Genomic DNA, 22,206 nt, shown 5'->3' with positions numbered 1-22,206 from the left:
GCAAATTCAAAGAGACGTACCTGTACACCCATTTGCCTGCCTGTGCCATTCTGCCAATGTACATCGTCGTGCGCCGGTCGGGAAGCGATTAAAGAGTAACTCCACTTTTGTTGCCAAAGGACAACCCCCATTGGGTGATTATTGTACATTGCAAGGTTTTTAAAGCATTACTTACTCTCTCAATCAAAATTAAAGTGATATTAATTAATATAGGCAGAATAAAAAAATAACAATCATACTTACCTGCTCTGTGCATTGGTTTTGCACAGAGCAGCACCAATCCTCCTCTTCTCGGGTCCTCTGCCTACACTCCTGGCCCCTCCCTATTGCCAAATGCCCCCCTAGAACTTGCTATGGGGGCACCTGAGCAGGCTTGCTGCCAAGGTCCTGTTATGTGTGTCCATTCACACACACAGCGCAGGTCAGCCCCTCTCCTCCACTCTCTCCTTATTGGCTCACATGCTGTGATTGACAGTAGCGGGAGCCAATGGCTAAGGAGAAAGGGTCCTGGGAGAGTCGCTGCTCTCCTGTACATACCTGAATCAAGATTGGGCGGAGGTAAGTATTAGGGGGTTGGGGGGGCTGCTGTCTCAGCCAATGAGATAGAATAGAATGCATGAAGGTAAAAAACCTTGAGCCTTTAGAACGACTTTAAAGTGATATTAAAGTCTAATTTTTTTTGTTTAAAAATAACAAACATGTTATACTTACCTGCTCTGTGAAGTGGTTTTGATCAGAGCAGCCCGGATCCTCCTCTCCTTGTGTCCCTCGCTGGCGCTCCTGGCCCCTCCCTCCTGTTGAGTGCCCCCACAGCTAGCAGCTGGCTATGGGGGCACCTGAGCAGCCGCGGCCTGGTCCTGCCCCCCTCTCTCTCCTTGTTAGCTCGCTGACTCTGATTGACAGCAGCAGAAGCCAATGACTCTTCGCTGCTGTCTCAGCTAGTGAGGAGGAGAGTCCCAGACAGCCGATTGTATGCATTAAGATAAAAGACCTTCTGCCTTTACAACCACTTTAACCTCTTATTCCTGGGTGGATATTATATGACATCCTCAGATTGAAGTGTCTGTATAGACCGTTATGCAGCCGCACCATGATCATTGAAAGTCCACGAGGTGACATCTTGCGTGGAGCCCCAGAGCGAGGTAGATTGCGAGGTAGATTGACAGGGAGATTGATAGTTATTTTGTGTTTCTTCCAATTGCGAATAATCGCACCAACTGTTGTCACCCTCTCACCAAGCTGCTTGGCGATGGTCTTGCAGCTCATTCCAGCCTTGAGTAGGTCTACAATCTTGTCCCTGACATCCTTGGACAGCTCTTTGGTCTTGGCCATGGTGGAGAGATTGGAATCTGATAGCTTGGTTGCTTCTATGGATGGGTGTCTTTTACACAGGTAACAAGCTAAGATTAGGAGCACTCCCTTTAACGCTAGGTTCACATCTGTCATCACATCAGTGCACTTTGCTTTTTTAAACCCTTTTAATGTGTTTTTGCATGCAGTTTTCATGCACTTTGCATTTTTCGTTCATTCGTTTTACGTACTTTTTTTTTTCTCTTTAAACACACTGTACATCGCTGGTTGCTAAGGAGCAAGCCGGGAAGCCGGCCACCATGTCCTTAACAACCAAGTGTAAAAAAAAAAAATTGAAGACAAAAAAAGTGACAAAAAAAAACAGCGTGGGGTCCCCCCCAGGCCCTTTGTGTCTAATATGGATTCGGAGGGGAGGACCCCCCCCACCGCCAACATTTTAAAAAGAAATGTGTGTGGTCCCCCCCACAATCCATACTAGACCCTTATCCGAGCATGCAGCCCGGCAGGTCAGGAAAGGGAGGGGGCGAGCGAGCGCCCCCCCCCCCCCCCCCAATCATACCGCCCTCCAGAACCATACCAGGTCACATGCCCTTAACATGGGGGATGGTGCTTTGGGGCGGAGGGTGACCTGCCTTTGCCCCTTTTAAAAAGGGGGCCCCAGGATCCCGCCTCCCCCCCATGTGAATAAGTAGTAAAAGGTGGAATACTCTTTTACCGGCTTGCGGACTGTATAATGTAGATATATACGCCGGTTTTATCATCCAATCATGTGCAAGCTAAAATTCTGTGTTTTATTTTCCTTGCATGTCCCCCTCAAATTTACAGCAACTTTACTTCCAAGTGCACTTGAAGTGCAAAGTGAATTTTCCTTTAGTAAGTAACCCCATTGTGTTTTTTTTTTTCAAAATTGTCGCTCTTTTTTTGCTTATAGCGCAAAAAATCACATTGATGATCAAATATCACTAAAAGAAAGCTCTGTTTGTGGGGAAAAAAAAAGGACATCAATTTTGTTTTGGGTGCAGCATCGCACGACCGCGCAATTGGCAGTTATAGTGACACAGTGCCGAATCGCAAAAAATGGCCCGGTCATTCAGCCAAATCTTCCAGGGCTGAAGTGATTAAAAGTCAGCAGCTACAGTATCTGTAGCTGCTGATTTTTAATTTTTTGGTGGGGGGGATGGGGGGCTTGAGCTCCGCTTTAAAATAAAGTAGTGCCGTATCGCAAAAAAATGGCCTGGTCATGAAGGGGGGTAAATCTTCCAGAGATCAAGCGGTTAAAGCAGAGATTATTCAGCTTAGGGAGCTAACCTTTTCCTATAATATACACCTGACTGATCAGCAAATACTGCATTTGCCCGCTTGCTTCCACTGGTCAGGTCATGCCTAGGCCTAGAGGGGAGGGAAGCGGAGCTCATGGTCTGCTATATGCATTCTTATTCTTTCTCTTAATTCTTTTTCTGGGTTTCTTCCCAGTTTCGCAGACAGGTTGGCATAGAAACCATTGAGGTAGAATAGGGATCCTAGCAACCGTTGCTTAGGTAGAGGTGCCCCAAATGCCAGATAAGGGGCAGCTCTCGCCCCCCTCGCTAATGCTTCACCTTCTGTCATTTGAGTATCAGCTTTTGGTGAAAGGAGGTTTTGTAGACTGGCTGGGATTAAAGATTGTCATTTGGAATGTGAGGATGGGGTAGAGCGATTTGTGTGGAGGAAACGCAGCATTTTGGCCGCGTTCCTGCATATTTATTCTGTATATTGCAGAAGACACGAAACGGAAAATGGTCGGCCTCAGCAACGTTACATTCAGTTATTACAGATCTTAATATTTATATTGCACAACTCCAATACTGTAGAACCTATTTTTGTCTTCAACCATTTTAGGCTAGAAAGAGATTGAGGAGTGCCACGCGGTCTCTTTAACCACTTCAGCTCCAGAAGGCTTCACCCCCCCCCCCCCCTTCATGACCAAGCCATTTTTTGTGATATGGCACTGCATTACGTTGATATTTGCGCGGTCATGCAACACTGTGCCGAAATAAAATCGATGTTCTTTTTTTCCCCACAAATAGAGCTTTCTTTTGGTGGTATTTGATTCAATTTTTTGCGCTATAAACAAAAAAAAGACAGACAATTAAAAAAAAAAAAAACAACAATATTTCTTACTGTTTTGTTATAAAACATATCCAATAAAAAAATAGAAAAAAAAAATCAAATGTCTTCATCAATTTAAGTCAGTTTGTATTCTGCTACATATTTTTGGTAAAAGAAAATCCCAATAAGCGTATATTGATTGGTTTGCGCAAAAGTTGTAGCATCTACAAACTATGGGATATATTAGAGCTGCACGATTCTGGATAAAATGAGAATCACGTTTTTTTTTTTGCTTCGAATAAAGATCACGATTATTGGCGTAACATCATCTTTCACGTTATACAAAAAAAATTGGACTAGCTTTACTGTTTATTTTTATTTTTTTAATTCATTGAAGTGTATTTTTCACTCAAAAAATTGCATTTGACAGACCGCTGCACAAATACAGTGTGACATAAAATATTGCAACGACCGCCATTTTATTCTCTAGGGCAGTGGTTCTCAACATACTAGTGCCATGACCCTTTGATAAAATTTCCCAAGTTGTGGGGACCCCTAAAGCCACGTACACACGATCAAACAATCCGGTGAAAAAGTCCGGCGGACTCAAGTGTAGACTCCGGCGGACTTTTTTTACCCAAAAGTCTGGCGGACTAAGATTGTAGTTTTGCACATCAATCTGTCCGCCAGACTCGCAATTCGGTGGACAATACGGGCGTGCGTGTGCTAGTCCGCCGTACTTTTGAATTGAACGAACTTTTACCACTCGGAGAAAAGTCCGCTCATTATGAGCGCGGCTCCAGGTAACCAGGACCAGCGAAGGAGGCGTCGCTGGCCCCGTCACCTGGTATGGATTTAAAAGGGAATCCCTACGCCGAAAAAACGGCGTGGGGTTTCCCACCAAGGTCCATACATGACCCTTATCCGAGCACGCTACCTGGCCGGCCAGGAAAGGGGGTGGGGACGAGCGAGCGCCCCCCCTCCTGAGCCGTGCCAGGCCGCGTGCCCTCAACATGGGGGGGTGCTTTGGGAAAGGGCGGCCGCGCGGCCCCCCCACCCCAAAGCACCATGTCCCCATGTTGATGAGGACAAGGGCCTCTTCCCGACAACCCTGGCCATTGGTTGACAGGGTCTGCGGGTGGGGGGCTTATCGGAATCCGGGAGCCCCCTTTGATAAGGAGGCCCCCAGATACCGGCCCCCCACCCTATGTGAATGAGTATGGGGTACAATGTACCCCTACCGATTCACCTGTGAAAAAAATGTAAAAAAAACACACAAGGGTTAATATAGTTTGTTGCACAGCTCCGGGGGTCTTCTTCCGTCCTCGGGGGTCTTCTCGCCGGACTCCTCTGCTATCTTCTGCTAGCTTTTTTACTAGCGGACGAGCCCGGCTTTCTTCTTTGCCGCCGCCGCCACCCTCTTCTTCCGACTTTGGGGGTCTTGTCCCCCTCTTCGGTTCTTCTTGCATGGCCACCGCGCCTTCTTCTAGCTCTTTTACAAGCGGTGGTCCGGTCTTCTGTCGCCGTTGTCTTCTGGCCTTCAGTTCTTTATATGTGTGTGTGTATATATATATATATATATATATATATATATATATATATATATATATATATATATATATGTATATATATATATATATATATATATATATATATATATGTATATATATATATGTATATATATATATGTATATATATGTTGTATAGCGCCCTCTACCTTTGGTAGGTGCTTAATAGTCTTTTTCTGACAGTGTAGGATATAGAGACAGATAAATTTAGCCAGGGCTGTACTCTTTTACTAGGCCTGGTTGTTTATTCAGGGTTGGGGGTGTCAGAATAGAAGGGGGTGTGGCCGCTTACACTTGGGCTCAGGGATACCTCCTCTGCTTGACAGTGGATTATGCTGAAAAGAGAGGAAGGGCTGAGACCTGAGTTGCAGGAAACCCCACGTGAGAGAATTGATCAATGGTTAATTCATATGGTCAACAGGGAAGTCTCTCATAAAAGGGGAGGTCACATGCTCTAGGGGGCCCGGGAGGAGAAGTCCGAGGTTCGGAGGTTCAGGTCCGGAGGCTCGGGAGTTCAGAGATACCGGAGCCTCTGGAAGGAGGTGAGTCCAGGGAGGCCGATCGTCTGGCCCCTGGAGACGGAGCTAACATGTAGCACTGGAGGAATACCGGACGTCCCATGCGGGGATGTGCCGGGCAGCATTGGAGGAGGAGGAAGTAGGAGCTAAGCGGAGAAAGAAGACTGGGTAATCGACTTTCTGTGAGTAGAACATGGACTGTTGATTGGGAGAGAGCAAAGGGAGTGCAAACCCAGTAGAGCTATTCAGGAACTTCATACTAAGTATCCAAGGACCACAGTATCGAACACTTTCCAGGACTGAGGGAAGTTTGACCATACAAGTCATGGAAATAGGCAGCACGGCCTGTGATTTTAAGGTCAACACCCACAGCGTTATTCAGAGTAATGCTTATTTGTCCAAATTGGGAGTGTTACGACAGAAATAGAAGTCGAACCAGGAAAGGATCGCTATAAGGGCCTTAATTATCAAAGCCACGGCTACAGATTAATACCCTTTAACCTAAAATGTTGGTATACAATATCTAAGAAGAAAAATGCCAGTAAAAAAGAAAGGTGTTTTTGACAAAGGAGACATGCATAGGGGTTGATTTACTAAAGGCAAAAAGTTCACTTTGCAAGGAAATTTGTATGATGTAAATTCCCTTAGCTTGGTGAATGTGATTAAAATTCACTTTGCAAAGTATCTCCAATCATGAACAAAGAACAAAAAAAAATAATAATCTTGACATGATTGGATAATAAAAGCCAGCACATCTTCGGTCAAGGTACAAATTCCCTTGCAATGTGAACAACCTATTTGCCGTTAGTAAATCAAAACCTTAAGCCCCATACACTCTCAGATTTTCTGCTGATTTTTGTCTTCAGATTTACCAAAACCATGTAGTGGAAGGGCCTGCCTGATTGCATACAAATTGAAGGTTTGACCTCATATTATATGGTTTTTTGTAAATCTGAAGGAAAAAATCTGCAGAAAATCTGAATGGTAACGCCAACCCCTAACCCCCCCCCTCACATTCGGTCCGGTCTGGTGACCTTACCCCATCTATGGTGGGCAGGGCTTCACCGGTGGCTTCCCTTGCTCGGCGGCTTCCATTCCCCTGCTCTTCACGGGCAATTGCTGCCTGATCTGATACAATAAACTGATGTTAAGTCTAGCTATTATTTATCGTATGTCTCAGAGCAGGTGGAGAGTAAAATTGCAGGGGGGGGGGGGCAATAAAAATTTTGCCCAGGGTTCAATCAATATTAAAGATGGCCCTGCACCTGATTAGAGCCAATTAGGACTCTTCTCTTTTTGGCCAATCAGAAAATGGGTCCCAGACCTGCTTCTGATTGGCCGGATTGAGGGTCAGTGTTTCAATAGCGAATATTCATTCACTGTCGTAACACCTGGGCAGACTCCTGGCGCAACGAGCCCACCCTATTTTGAAGCCTGTTAGAGCCTCTGGCTCTAATCAGGTGCAGGGCCATCTTTAATATTGATTGAACCCTGGGCAAAAATTTTATTGGCCCCCCCCATGCAATTTTACTCTCCATCTGCTCTGAGACATACGATAAATAACAGCTAGACTTAACATCAGTTTATTGTATCAGATCAGGCAGCAATTGCAATTGGTTGCAGCGGTTACAGCATATTATTACTGCTTACTGACTGGTTGCTAGAGGTTACAGCACACATTACAGCTCACTGATTAGTTGCTAGAGGTTAAAGCACACATTACAGCTCACTGATTAGTTGCTAGAGGTTACAGTAAATAATTTCTGCTTGTTGATTGGTTGCTAGAGATTACTGTACAGTATTACTGCTCACTGATTGGTTGCTAGAGGTTACAGCACATCATCTCCTCACTGCAGGGGGGTATGGTATACATATGAATGCCGCCTTTATTTACATATCAATGCCACCGGCTACAGCTACTTACTTATGAATGCCCCTGCTATTTACATATGAATGCCGGTTATTTACATGTAAACACAGGGTCTGCAGGTGAGTCATCTGTACACAACAATAGGGCAGAGCTGGGCAGCATTAGTAACAGAACTTCACACTGAGATATCAGGACACAGCACAGGACTAAAACTTCAAAGGACAAGGGGATTTAAACTGGGATAGTTGGCAAGAATGAGACAGCTGCTTTGGGCCCCATGACAATGAAAGGGCCCAGAGCAGCTGCCCCTTTTGCCCTACCTTAAAGACGGCCCTGATCAGGTGCTTTAAAAAAAGTCCTTCCTCTGTAATTCACGCGCCTGGCGTCCTGAAAGGAGCCGGACGCATGAATAGGGGGTGGCGGTGTCCTGTCAAAATAGCGGCTGTGGAGAGAGCATGGGGGTGGCGGCCATAGATAGAGGGGGCGGCGCTCTGGCGCCCCTAATGGAAGGGAGGGTGCCACTGATGAGAGAGCAGAATAAAATATTTTTATAAGCTAAAAGGTTTAAAGATCTGCAGTTACAGGGATCTTATGAACACTCATTGGTATTTCAAGCGTGGTAGTAGATTAAAGGGAAGAATCTTTATGGATAAGGGAAAGGTTATTTTCCATATCCAGTTAAAGCAGATACGGAAACACACAATTTAATTCAACTGTGTATAATTATTTTATGCATTTCACATATAGTTACCATAAGCTTTATATCAACCTTCTTTAATAACGTGAAACAGGCTGGGAGAGAGAAATGTTAGCACCCCGAGCAAGTTAAGGAATTGTCGTTTTGCTCTGTACAATAAGTGCCCTTTCCTAAACCCGCTTCCATAGAAGAGCAGAGAGATGCTCATCAGTATTCTGTTACTCCTTCACTGTCCACTCAGCAGCCTGGGGCGAGCTGGTAACCAAGTGAGGTCATTGGCCTGTCTGTACTGTACTGGAGTGCCGTAATCACGAAAGAGTGGCTGAGTAGAAGTAACAAGCCTTTTAGGCAGCATGGCTTCACACTGAAAAGTGAGCGGCTTAGCAATCCGGTGTTCAGAAGGTAACCCTTTTTTTTCTGAACATCAATTTTCAATGGGACTTACGGTATGTGCTGCAATCTCCAGCCAAGCGTTTGGCCCCCAGTTGAGGTTGTAATTCAGTTGCTTTGCAGCTCCTTTAACTCAAACCATGTTAAATTTTCCACCCGAGAAGCAAAAGAATCACGTCCTCGGCATGTGAACAGTCCCCTCTGGCTGTATGGTAGGCTTTGAGCGGTATCGGGGCCTGAAAAATTGCGGCTCAACCAACTATTTCTACCACCTCCTGGCTGTTGATGTGAAAAGGCCTAAGAGCGTTTATACATAGAGCAGGGATATGCAATTAGCGGACTTCCAGCTGTTGCTAAACTACAAGTCCCATCATGCCTCTGCCTCTGGGTGTCATGCTTGTGGCTCTAAGAGTCTTGCTATGCCTCATGGGAATTGTAGTTCGGCAACAGCTGGAGGTCCACTAATTGCATATCCCTGACATAGAGTATTTAGACTCACCGGATAGTTTATTAGGTACAACTGTTCAATTGCTTGGTGACATAATTTGCTAATCAGCCAATCACATGACAGCAGGTCAATGCATTTAGGTATCTAGACGTGTTGATGATTTACTGAATTCCAACCTGAGCATCAGAATGGTGAAGAAATGGGATTTAAGTGACTTTTGAACGTGGCATGGTTTTTGGTGCCAGACCGACTGCTATGAGTATTTCAAATACCGTATATACTCGAGTATAAGCCGAGATTTTCAGCCTCTTTTTTGAGGCTGAAAGTGCCCCCCTCGGCTTATACTCGAGTCATCGCTGTCTGCCCGCTCGATCAGCGTGTCGAGCAGACAGACAGCGGCCATTCTATAATTCAAAAGCCGCGCCTCCGGCTCCGCCTTCGCCTGTGATAGGCGGAACACTGAATTTCCCAGCAGCCTGTGTTCCGCCTATCACAGACATCGTATCATCCTCGTACTACGGACGAGGATGATACGATGTACGTGATAGGCGGAACACAGGCTGCTGGGAAATTCAGTGTTCCGCCTATCACAGGCGAAGGCGGCGGCGCAGCTTTTGAATTTTACAATGGCCGCAGAGGCGCCGACGAAGAGGGCACGGGACGGAGGCAAGGCAAGGCACGGCACGGGACGGGACGGGACGGGACGGAGGCAAGGCACGGCGGCAAGGCACGGAGGCAAGGAGGCAAGGCACGGGACGGAGGCTCGGGACAAAGGCTCGGGACACAGGTAGGCTGGACACACACACACACACACACACACACACACACACACACACACACACACACACACACACACACACACACACACACACACACACACACACGGATGGATACACACACACACAGGGATGGATGGATGGATGGAGACACACACACACAGGGATGGATGGATGGATGGATGGAGACACACACACACAGGGATGGATGGATGGATGGACACACACACACACAGGGATGGATGGACGGACACACAGGGATGGACGGACACACAGGGATGGACGGACACACACACAGGGATGGACAGGCATGTCTTACCCTCGGCTTATACACGAGTCAATAAGTTTGCCAGTTTTTTTGGGGGTAAATTGGGGGCCTCGGCTTATATTCGGGTCGGCCTATACTCGAGTATATACGGTAATACAAAGTAGCAGCGCTGACCAAAACGTGACCAAATAAATGTAAAAATGTAAAATACAAAATAAAAAAATGAATTAGTCCAAATCAATGGTTGTATATAAATGACGTGGATAACAAACAGTCCATGGAACATAAACTGAGTTCTTAATAATAATGCCCTGTACACACGGTTGGAAATTCAGACGGAAAAGGTCTGATTGGATTATGTTGTCGGAAAATCCGATCGTGGGTGGGCTCTATCTGACTTTTTCCATCTGAAATTCCAGTGGAAAAAGTTTGAGAGCTGGATCTCAAATTTTCCAACAACAAAATTTCGATCATTTGTAGGGAATTCCAACCGACAAAGTGCCACGCATGCTCAGATTAAATTACGAGACCAAAGCTATTGGCTACTAGCTTCTACGTAGTCCCGTTGTACGCAACGAACGTCACCTCGTTCCGACACAAGCTTCGGCCAAAATCCGTCGGAAAAAATCAGACGGATTATGTGGTCGGAATGTCCGACCATGTGTACAGGGCATAACACCTCTTGACGACAGTGTACCTCTACCATATGAATCGTGCGCTTACCAGAAGGCAAGTTTTAAGGAGCCTGTGGCTATTTCCCCAGCCAGGGCCTTTATCCAAAAGGAAGATGGTCATCCCCTGCTAGTATTTGGAAGGAGCTTGTAGTGAGCACCAAATAGCCTGGAATACTCGAGCATCAGCCACCAAGGAGCAAATTCAGGCATTACCCAGAAAATGTAAAGAAAGACTCCATAGTGTATACCGTACCATACCGTACCACAAAGGATTTAATGGAATAAAAAGATTGCACTTACAAATAAGAAGATAAAAACGATCATAAAAAAAACAGCCAGCCAGCAAGCGAACACCCATCCACTGAGAAACCGCAATGACGTCAACACTCTGCCTCCCTTGCGCGTTTCGTCACAATCTGAGGCTCTGGCTGGGTAATTAGCCACCGGCTCCTTGCCTTCTGGTAAGCGCACAATTTATGTGGTGGATATACACTGTCGTCAAGAGGTGTTTTTCTTAAGAACTCACTTTATGCGCTATATATGGACTGTTTATTATCCACGTCATTTATATACAACCATTGATTTGGACTAATTCATTTTTTATTTAGTATTTTTACATTTATTTGGTCACGTTTTAGTCAGCGCCGTTACTTTGTATTATTTATTTGTTTCTGTGTGTATCTCACAGTTTTAGCAGCTGCTCTTTCTACATAATTTTTTATATATGTTCTTCAGCGCAGTATTTTTCCACTGTTTTATTATGAGTATTTCAAAAACTGCTGATGTACTGGGATTTTTATGCACCATAATCTCTCGGGTTTACAGAGAATGGTCTGAAAAAGAGAAAATATCCAGTGAGCAGCAGTTGTGTGGAGGGAAATGCCTTGTTGATGTCAGAGATCAGATGAGAATGGGCAGATGATAGAAAGGCAACAGTAACTGAAATAACCACTCGTTACAACCAAGGTATGCAGAATACCATCCCTGAATGCACAACACACTGAACCTTGAAGCCGATGGGCTACAGCAGAAGAAGACCACAATGGGTGCCACTCCTGTTAGCTAAGAACAGTTAACTGAGGCTACAATTCTCACAGGCTCACCAAAATTGGACAATAGAAGACTGGAAATATGTTGCCTGTTCTGACGAGTCTCAACGTTCAGATGGTAGGGTTAGAATTTGGCGTAAACAACATAAAAGCTTGGATCCATACTACCTTGTATCAACGGTTCAGGCTGGTGGTGGTGGTGTAATGGTGTGGGGGATATTTTCTTGGCACACTTTGGGCCTCTTAGTACCAATTGCTTATCGTTTAATTGCCACGACCTACCTGAGTATTGTTGTTGACCATGTCCATCCCTTTATGACTACATTGTACTCATGATGGCTCCTTCCAGCAGGATAATTCACCATGTCACAAAGCTCAGATCATCTCAAATTGGTTTCTTGAACATGACAAGGAGTTTACTGTACTCCAATGGCCTCCACAGTCACCAGATCTCAATCCAATAGAACAAAGGGACGTAAAAGATCTCAGTCTCATTATCTCGGACATATCAGTATGGATATCATACCACTTTCTAAAACTCTCTTCAAGAAACAGCTCATAATATTAAAGCCCCCCCCCCCCCCCCCCAGTGCCCCCTTTACCTTTTTTTCCATTGCGATCAATAGCACCTTCATCAGTCCCTCTTCTCATGCCAGGGTGCTAGGTACAATCCGGATCTCTCTTTCCGGCCCCACATCCAATCTTTATCCAAATCTTGCTGCCTTCATTTATGTAACATTTCCAAAATATGCCCCTTCTTAATCAATAACACCACCAAGCTACTAATTCTCCTCCATGTTATCTATCGCCTCGATTTTTTTAAACTCTCTTCTCATTGGCCTACTTCTACACAGGCTTACTCCCCTTCTGTCTATCATGAATACTGCTGCCAGAGTCATCTACCTCACCAATCGCTCAGAGTCTGCGTTTGTGGGTGCCAATCCCTCCACTTGTTTCAGCTCACCAAACAATTAAAATTATAAATATTAACAACAACATATGGAGTCATCCACAACTCTGCCCCAAGTTACATCACTAACCTCTTCTCAAAATATCATCCAAACCGTCCTTTTCACCCGCTTCACCCTGCTGTCTAGGTTCTTCATAACCTCCTCCCATGCTTATCTCATGAACTTCCCCAAAGCCTTTCACATCCTCTGGAACTCCCTACCCCAATCTGTTCAACTGTCACGTATCTTAAGGTAGAGCCTGACGAGCAGAGGAAAGCCTCTCGTACAACTCCGGTTCAAAGGCCACTGCGTTTGCAACAGCACGAGAGCACGGTGGGGTAGGAGTGCCTGTGATGTTCTCCATAGAAGAGGACACTTATAGCAGCCAGCAGCAGCAGTGGATCTGCGGTTGGTGGCTGTGGATGGAGGCACTTGTGGATGCAGAGATGCTGCGGATGCAGGTAGGTTGCTGGTGCCGGGTACTGTGGATGCAGGTACGTGGAGGCTGAAGCAAGGTGCAGAGTGAGACAAGCCGGGTCAGATACAGAGGAATAAAGTTACATCAGAGATAACACCTAAGAATGGTCAAGTTCAGGCAGAGGTTTGGTAACAGAGAGATCCGGAGGTAAGACTGAAGAAGGGTCAAGCAAGCTGAGGTCAGGAATGGAGAGAATCAGAGTAGTCAGGAAGCCAGGTAACAATCAGATCAAGGATAGGTACTGGAAACAGGATATAGGGGAAAACTGAAGATCAGACAGCAAAGGCCTTAGTACATCTGCCAACCTTATATACTATAATCGGCGCCAATTTTAATGGGTGCGCATAGCAGAGGAAAGCCTCTCGTACAACTCCGGTTCAAAGGCCACTGCGTTTGCAACAGCACGAGAGCACGGTGGGGTAGGAGTGCCTGTGATGTTCTCCATAGAAGAGGACACTTATAGCAGCCAGCAGCAGCAGTGGATCTGCGGTTGGTGGCTGTGGATGGAGGCACTTGTGGATGCAGAGATGCTGCGGATGCAGGTAGGTTGCTGGTGCCGGGTACTGTGGATGCAGGTACGTGGAGGCTGAAGCAAGGTGCAGAGTGAGACAAGCCGGGTCAGATACAGAGGAATAAAGTTACATCAGAGATAACACCTAAGAATGGTCAAGTTCAGGCAGAGGTTTGGTAACAGAGAGATCCGGAGGTAAGACTGAAGAAGGGTCAAGCAAGCTGAGGTCAGGAATGGAGAGAATCAGAGTAGTCAGGAAGCCAGGTAACAATCAGATCAAGGATAGGTACTGGAAACAGGATATAGGGGAAAACTGAAGATCAGACAGCAAAGGCCTTAGTACATCTGCCAACCTTATATACTATAATCGGCGCCAATTTTAATGGGTGCGCATAGGTATTCGCCTGATCCCGTGGACATGCCTGTCAGGAGGGACATCATTGATATTGTGCCCACGCATGAGCAATGGACTCTGTCTCTGCACATCTGCTCTGCTATGGCCAGTGGGTCCCTGCTGACACCAACTGTCTTCTACTCTGTCCACATTTAGGTGATCCCTGCACACTTATCTCTTCATGTAAGCCTATCCTGCCTTACCTAAAAAAAATGAACTTTAACTGTCACAGCCAGGGGTCAGGCTTGGAGACCAGTAGCTATGGAAATAGAGAGGCTCCCATCAACCAGCAGGATAGGTACACAAGCAGGTCACCTTGGAGGATGACAGGGGCTCACCTGAGGTGTGGGGTCTAAGCACTAACCGGTAATCACCAGGGCTCCTGATGGTGGAGATGGGTTTTTCTGTGTGTTAGTACTGGGTATTGGTCATCAAGATCGCCTCACCAGGAAGTCCAGTAGCAGATGCAGCAGCTAGGAATCAAGTGGAAGCATAGTCAGCAATCAATCCAAAGGTCAATAACAAGTGTTTACAGGTTGAGATCAAGCAGAAGCGTACTCAGTAAACAAGCTAAAGGTTGGTAACAAGTGTTTGCAGGTTGGCATCCAGTGGAACAAGCCAAAAGTGTTAGTGGGGATTAGGAAAGCTGCAGGTACACAAAAGAGCCAGATATTGGCCTGGAGAGGCCACAATAATATTACCAACAGGAAGTGCAAAGGCATGGCTTAAATAGGTGGTTCAGGGGAGGAGCCAGGAGTTCAAGGTTCACCAGAAACAAGACAAGATTATTCATAGGTTCAGCCAGGATGCTATCTAGCTTCTCAGGTGGCTCAGCAAGGAGAGCTACTGCAGGACATGGTCAAGGTCATGGGTTTAAATCCTGGTCCTGACATTACCTTTTCTTATCAACTCGTTCCCCCCACAACTAATAGCTTCTTTATCACTTACCCCTGCCGTTTAGTTAGTAAGCTGTCTTGAGCAGGGCCGTCATAACCCTCTTGTCTTCCACTGCTTTGTATCTATACCGTCTCCTTTTAGTTTATAAAGTTCTGTGAAAAATGTTATCTCTATATAAATCCTGTATAATAACAGTACATTAGTAGAAGGAGACATCTGCAAAAGAGCAAGAGCTCAGGATAATAGGATTGAGAGATCTGAAGCTGAGAAATTATTTTGCACATCAAAGGTATATTGATGAGATATGGAGGAGACTGGAGCACAATGAGCTAAAGAGCTGGCCTATGTCATGGGTATAAATAGAGAAGAGTAGTGGTCCTATACATAGACTGTGCAGGAGCTAGCATTATGGAACTTGCGAGGCAGCGCCTAGGGCAGCACGGTTAGGGAGGACAGCACCAAACCTTAAAATTTGTAAGCATTGATAATTTTTTCTTCTTTTGTTTCCCTCTTTGGGAAGTCTGGCTAAATTCATCAAAATGAACTACAAGAAAAATTGTATGCAGGTGATATTCCGAAATGGCAGAAGAAAGACTATAAAATATGAATGTATTTCTCCTTTCTCTTGTTTTCTGATCTGTGCAGGTAAAAATTACTAGGGCACATAAATCTCCTTAAAATGATGCTCCTGCCCAAGTTCAATTATTTATTTCGTAATAGCCCGATATGGATCCCACCTGTTTTGTTTCATGACGTAGACCGTACTGTGGTCTCTTTCATTTGGAACGGTGCCCTTCCTCGGCTGGCTAAGCCAATGCTTCACTTCCCTGTACATCTTAAGCCACGTACACACGTAGCCGTCTGTCCGACGTACTTAGTCTGGCGGACGTCCGCCAAACTGTCCGTCGGAATTTTCGAACGGCCTACTTGCCCACACACGGCACTTTTTCAGTGGACTAATACGGCGTACTTAGTCCGTTGTACTAAGTCCGCCGTACTTTAGAAATGAACGGACTCGCCCACACACGCGGAGGAAAGTCCACTCATTTCGAGCGCGTCTCCAGGTAGGCGGGGCCCACGAAGGAGACGTACAATGTACCCCTACCCATTCACCTGTAAAATAAAAGTACAAAAAAAACACAACACACGAGATAAAATACTTTATTGCCCAGCTCCGGGGGTCTTCCGTCTTCAGGGGTCTTCTCGCCGGACTCCTCCGCTATCTTCTTGTAGCTCTTTTGCTAGCGGAGGAGTCCGGCTTTCTTCCTCGCCGCCGGCCTCTTCTCCCGACTTCGGGGGTCTTGTCCCCCTCTTCGGTTCTTCTGCCGGGCCACCGCGCCTTCTTATAGCTCTTTTACAGGCGGTGGCCCGGTCTTCTGTCGCCGCTGCCACCTTCCGTTCTTCTTCTTCTTCTTCTCCAGGAGATGTTGACTCGACGATCTCTCCGGCCGCAATGCCAGGGACACCCTGCGCTGCCACTTATATAGGGACAAGGGGCGGTGTCATATGGCTTTATGTCACATGGGTTGGTCACATGGGTTGATGTCACATGGGGACTGTGACATCGTAAGGGGGCATGTGCCATAAAGCCATGTGACACCGCCCCTTGTCCCTATATAAGTGGCCGCGCAGCGCGTCCCTGGCATTGTGGCCGGAGAGAGCGTCAAGTCAACATCTCCAGGAGAAGAAGGAGAAGAAGAAGAAGAAGAAGAACGGAAGGCGGCATCGGCGACAGAAGACCGGAAGAACCGAAGAACCAGAAGAACCGAAGAGGGGGACAAGACCCCCGAAGTCGGGAGAAGAGGCTGGCGGCGAGGAAGAAAGCCGGACTCCTCCGCTAGCAAAAGAGCTACAAGAAGATAGCGGAGGAGCCCGGCGAGAAGACCCCTGAAGACGGAAGACCCCCGGAGCTGTGCAATAAAGTATTTTATCTCGTGTGTTGTGTTTTTTTTTGTACTTTTATTTTACAGATGAATGGGTAGGGGTACATTGTACCCCATACTCATTCACATAGGGTGGGGGGCCGGTATCCGGGGGCCCCCTTATTAAAGGGGGCTCCCGGATTCCGATAAGCCCCCCGCCCGCAGCCCCCGACAACCAACGGCCAGGGTTGTCGGGAAGAGGCCCTTGTCCTCATCAACATGGGGACAAGGTGCTTTGGGGTGGGGGGGCCGCGCGCCCCCCCCTTCCCCAAGGCACCCCCCATGTTGAGGGCACGCGGCCTGGTACGGCTCAGGAGGGGGGGGGGGGGGCGCTCGCTCGCCCCCCTTTCCTGGCCGGCCGGGTAGCGTGCTCGGACAAGGGTCTGTTGTGGACTTGGGGGGACCCCCACGCCGATTTTTTTCGGCGTTGGGGGTTCCCCTTTAAGTCCATACCAGGCGGCGGGGCCAGCGACATCTCCTTCGCGGGCCCCGCCTACCTGGAGACCCGCTCGAAATGAGTGGACTTTTCTCCGGGCGGGAAAAGTCCGCTCATTTCAAAAGTACGGCGGACTGGCATACACACGGCCGGATTGTCCGCCGAAATGCGAGTACGGCGGGCAGATTGATGTGCAACACGAAATTCTAAGTCCGCCGTACTGTCGGGTCAAAAAAGTATGCCGGAGGCTACACACGGGGGGATTGTTTGGCGGACTTGAGTTTGCCGGACTTTTCCACCGGATTGTTTGATCGTGTGTACGCGGCATTAGAGGACTGGCCTTACCCAACTTTCAGGTCTATTACTGGGCAGCAGTATTGGTGACGGCGTACTGGTGGTTCGAGGGATCATGCTCCAATGCAGCATTATGTGTAGATTTGGCTTTTTTAGGTTCTTTGTTGGACCTACAGAGCTTAGTCTATAGAGGAGATGGAGCATACACTGATGTGCCAGCACCGACTAAGAAAATGTTGCAGGTGTGGGTGGCTGCGAGACGGTGGTTCATGGTTGAGGGTCGCTGGTCTCCTGTTCAACCTTTCTGGGGTAACCTCAGGTTGGCACATCTCTGATCGGTCCCAGACCCACAAGTTTGGGTGAGATATCGAGTATGAACACTCCGGGATATCATACCTGAGGGCTCACTCCTGACCTTTGCCCAGTTAGTTTAGCTGTTCCAACTGCCAAGTTGGATGTTTTTTTGATGTGCCCAGTTGAGACATGCTGCCAGGGCTCAATTTCCCGCTCAGCCTCTCCTTCAGCTGGATCTGGTTGAAGAGCCATTATCAATGCGAGATTTAGAGACGCCATTCTCTGCATTATATGGGACCTTACTACTGATTCTCCTAAAATTGAAAGATTGTGGGATAAATGGAAACGGGATATCCCCATTTTGGATAGGGAGGACTGGGAGTACTGCCTTGAAAATTGCCCTAAATTAGTGATATCCTCTAGGGATAAATTGATCGACAACATTTCTACACTGAGTTTACTTCACCTCGGTCAGATTACAGAAAATGTATCCTGATAGGGACCCCCACTGTCCCCCGCTGTCTGACACAGCTACCTTCTTTCATACTGTATGTTCTGGGAGTGTCCTAAGACTATGGGTTTCTGGTCCGAGGTATTTGAGATCATTAACACCCAACTTCAGGTGGCAATTCATATATCTCCATAGTGGACCTTGTTGGGCATTCCTGATGATGCTCAAAGATCTCATCACAGCAAACTGCTGATCTCCTACCTGCTTTACTTTGCCAAAAAGATGATTCTCTGTAACTGATCCTCCTACATTGTCATCCTGGGAAGCCATGATTGATACTGCGCTACCTCTTTACAAACTTACGTTTATTAGTCGCGGTTGTCCCTGTAAATACGATAAGGTGTCGAAACCATGGACTTCTGAGTGAATGCACCCCAATGGACAGACTGTAGTGTCCTGCTATTTCTCCTGCCCCTGACTCCTCACTTCCCTTCTACCCCCCCCCCCTTCCTCTTCTCCCCTCCTTTTCCATTTTCTGCATGGGGTACAGTAATTTAATTTTATGTTGTAAGTAAGTAATTGTGGCAGGATGTGCCTATAGCTATGCTACTTACACCTCACTCTCTCAACATGTTTTGATTATTGTTGATTTCTTATGTGACCTAATGTAATTTTTCTTCATTATGATACCATGTCACCTGGTTATTGTTTGTTTTGTTTATTGGAGTTGCGTCTTTTATTGTGTTCTACATGATTTCAATAAAGCAATTCTGATTGTTTAAAGCGGTTCTGCACACATAATAATAAATTTTCCCATTCTGTTGCCTCTAGACCGCCACATTTTTTAATTTTTTTATTAATCTACCTTTTGTAATTTGTAGTATTTGATTTTCCTCCCCTGCGGCGATGGGCGGTCTCTTGCGGGGATCAGCATCACTTCCTGCTGAACCCCGCACTGTCTCCTGGGATCTTGTCCAAGTAATCCCAGGAGACATTGCGGCTAATGCAGCCGAAATCTCGCGTGATTTCGGCTAATACAGTTGGCTAAAAAAGTATACAGTGTCTTGAAAAAGTATTCACACCCCTTGAAATTTTCCACTTTTTTTCGCGTTACAACCAAAAACGTAAATGTATTTTATTAGGATTTTATGTGATAGACCAACACAAAGTGGCACATAATTGTGAAGTGGTAGGGAAATTATAAATGGTTTTCATGCATTTGTATTCAGCCCCCTTTACTCTGATACCCCTCACTAAAATCTAGTGAATTTGACTTTAGAAGTCATCTAATTAGTAAATAGACTCCACCTGTGTGTAATTTAATCTCAGAATAAATACAGCGGTTCTGTGAAGCCCTCAGAGATTTTTTAGAGAATCTTAGTCAACAAACAGCATCAAGAAGGCCAAGGAAAACACCAGACAGGTCAGGGATAAAGTTGTGGAGATGTTTAAAGCAGGGTTAGGTTATAAAAAAATATCCCAAGCTTTGAAAATATAATGGAGTACTGTTCAATCCATCACCTTAAAATAGAAAGAGTACGACACAACTACAAACCTACCAAGACATGGCCGTCCACCTAAACTGGCAGGCAAGAAGAGCATTAATCAGAGAAGCAGACTAGAGGCCCATGGTAACTCTGGAGGAGCTGCTGAGATCCACAGCTCAGGTGGGAGAATCTGTCCACAGGACAACTATTAGTCGTGCACTCAACAAATCTGACCTTTATGGAAGAGTGGCAAGAAGAAAGACATTGTTAAAAGAAAGCCATAAGAAGTCCTGTTTGCAGTTTGTGAGAAGCCATGTGAGGGACACAGCAAACATGTGGAAGAAGGTGCTCTGGTCAGATGAGACCACAATTGAACTTTTTGGCCTAAAAGCAAAACGCTATGTGCGGCGGACAACTAACACTGCACATCACCCTGAACACACCATCGTGAAACATGGTGGTGGCAGCATCATGTTGTGGGGATGCTTTTCTTCAGCAGAGACAGGGAAGCTGGTCAGAGTTGATGGGAAGATGGATGGAGCCAAATACAGGACAATCTTAGCCCTTGTACACACGGTCGGAGATTCCGACAACCAAATCCGTCGGATTTTGTCCGACGGATCTTGTCCAAAACTGTTGCATACACACGGTCGGACAAAGTTGTCAGAAAATCCGATCTTTCAGAACGTGATGACGTAATTTCGTTACAATGGGACTACGTTCAGGCTAGTAGCCAATAGCTTTGATGTAGGAATTTGATCTGAGCATGTGTGGCACTTTGTCCGATCGGAATTCTCTACACATGATCGGAGTATGTCCGATCGGAGCATTTTGTTGGAAAATATTTCCGGCAAGTTGGAAAATTTGGTCCGACGGATATTCCGACGGAAACAGTCCGATGCAGACCACACACAGTCGGAATATCCGACAAAACGCTCCGATCGGACACATTCCGTTGGAATCTCCGATCGTGTGTACAAGGGCTTAGAAGAAAACCTGTTATGCCGCGTACACACGACCGGACTTTCTGGCAGACTAGGTCTGACGGTCTTCCCGTCAGACTTTCGGCGGAGTTCCGACGGACTTTCCGAACTAACGGACTTGGCCACACACAAATGGACTAAGTCCATTCGAAAGTCCATTCATTTTGAACGTGATGACATAAGATGGGACTAAAAAAGGAAGTTCAGAAGCCAGTAGCCAATAGCTTCCATTGTGTCGTATTTGGTCCCTTCTACCAGCATACAGACAAACAGTTTTCCCGATAGGAATTGAGTCCGTTGGACAGATTGAAACATGCTCTATTTCTAGGTCCATCGGATTTTTATAACGAAAAACGCTCAGATTAGCGCACACACGATCGGATTGTCCGATGGAATGATTCTGTCGGACCTAGTCTGTCGGAAAGTCCAGTCGCGTGTACGCGGCATTAGAGTCTGCAAAAGACTTGAGACTGGGATGGAGGTTCAACTTCCAGCAGGACAACGACCCTAAACATACAGCCAGAGCTACAATGGAATGGTTTAGATCAAAGCATATTCATGTGTTAGAAATGGCTCGGTCAAACGCCAGACCTAAATCCAATTGAGAATCTGTGGCGACACTTGAAAATTGCTGTTCACAGATGCTCTCCATCCAGTCTGACAGAGCTTGAGCTATTTTGCAAAGAAGAATGGGCAAAAATCTCACTCTCTAGATGTGCAAAGTGGGTAGAGACATCCCCAAAAAGACTTGCAGCTGTAATTGCAGTGAAAGGCGGTTCTACAAAGTATTGATGGGGGGGGGGGGGGCTGAATACAAATGCACACCACACTTTACACCTTTTAATCTGTAAAAGATTTGGAAAACCATTTATAATCTTCCTTCCACTTCACAATTATGTGCCACTTTGTGTTAGTCTATCACATAAAATCCCAATAAAATACATTTACGTTTTTGGTTGTAACATGACAAAATGTGGAAAATTTCAAGGGGTATGAATACTTTTTCAAGACACTGTAAAAAGAATATAAAGCAGAGGGTTTGTTTCCTCCAATGGCCCATTCTTGCATTAGTTTTAATAATTATTGCATGATACAAAGTGAGGTCTCATGGTGTGGGAAGTGGCAGTTCTAGTGAGGGCCATATTGGCAGAATGCTGGAGAGCAATCCAGGTTGTAGAGGATCTCTCAGGGGATTGGAGTGAAGGATGAAAAGGAAGGATGTGAGGTAACATTATTATTATTTTATATCAGATATGACATTATAATTCTTTCTCTTTTTTATCTAAGGACTGGGTCTTTCTCACGCGCTTCTGTTTTCTGTCAGACTATGGAAGGCTTGAATTCAGATTTAAATATCCAGAGGTAAGTGCGCTGTTTATTTATATTATATGCCACTTGTATTGATTTTTTATAGGTGAGGGGGTCCTCTTTAAAGCTCGGTTCACACGACAC

At 46.1% G+C, this 22,206-nt stretch overlaps 1 protein-coding gene across 1 annotated transcript in view; it reads left to right on the top strand.

Annotated features, from left to right (window-relative positions):
* TMEM145 (transmembrane protein 145) overlaps nt 1-22,206 on the top strand; it is a 180,083-nt gene that overhangs the window by 78,402 nt on the left and 79,475 nt on the right. The window contains exon 2 of the mRNA XM_077456618.1: nt 22,042-22,116. Coding sequence (XP_077312744.1) covers nt 22,042-22,116 — 75 coding nt within the window. The remainder of the gene's footprint in view (nt 1-22,041; nt 22,117-22,206) is intronic.

This window comes from Lithobates pipiens, unplaced genomic scaffold, assembly GCF_037356315.1.
Source record: "Lithobates pipiens isolate NorthernLeopardFrog02 unplaced genomic scaffold, aLitPip1_a1.2 Scaffold_27, whole genome shotgun sequence".
NCBI lineage: Eukaryota > Metazoa > Chordata > Amphibia > Anura > Ranidae > Lithobates > Lithobates pipiens.
Note: the sequence above shows the minus strand (reverse complement) of the source record. Positions and strands in the feature narration are given on the sequence as shown.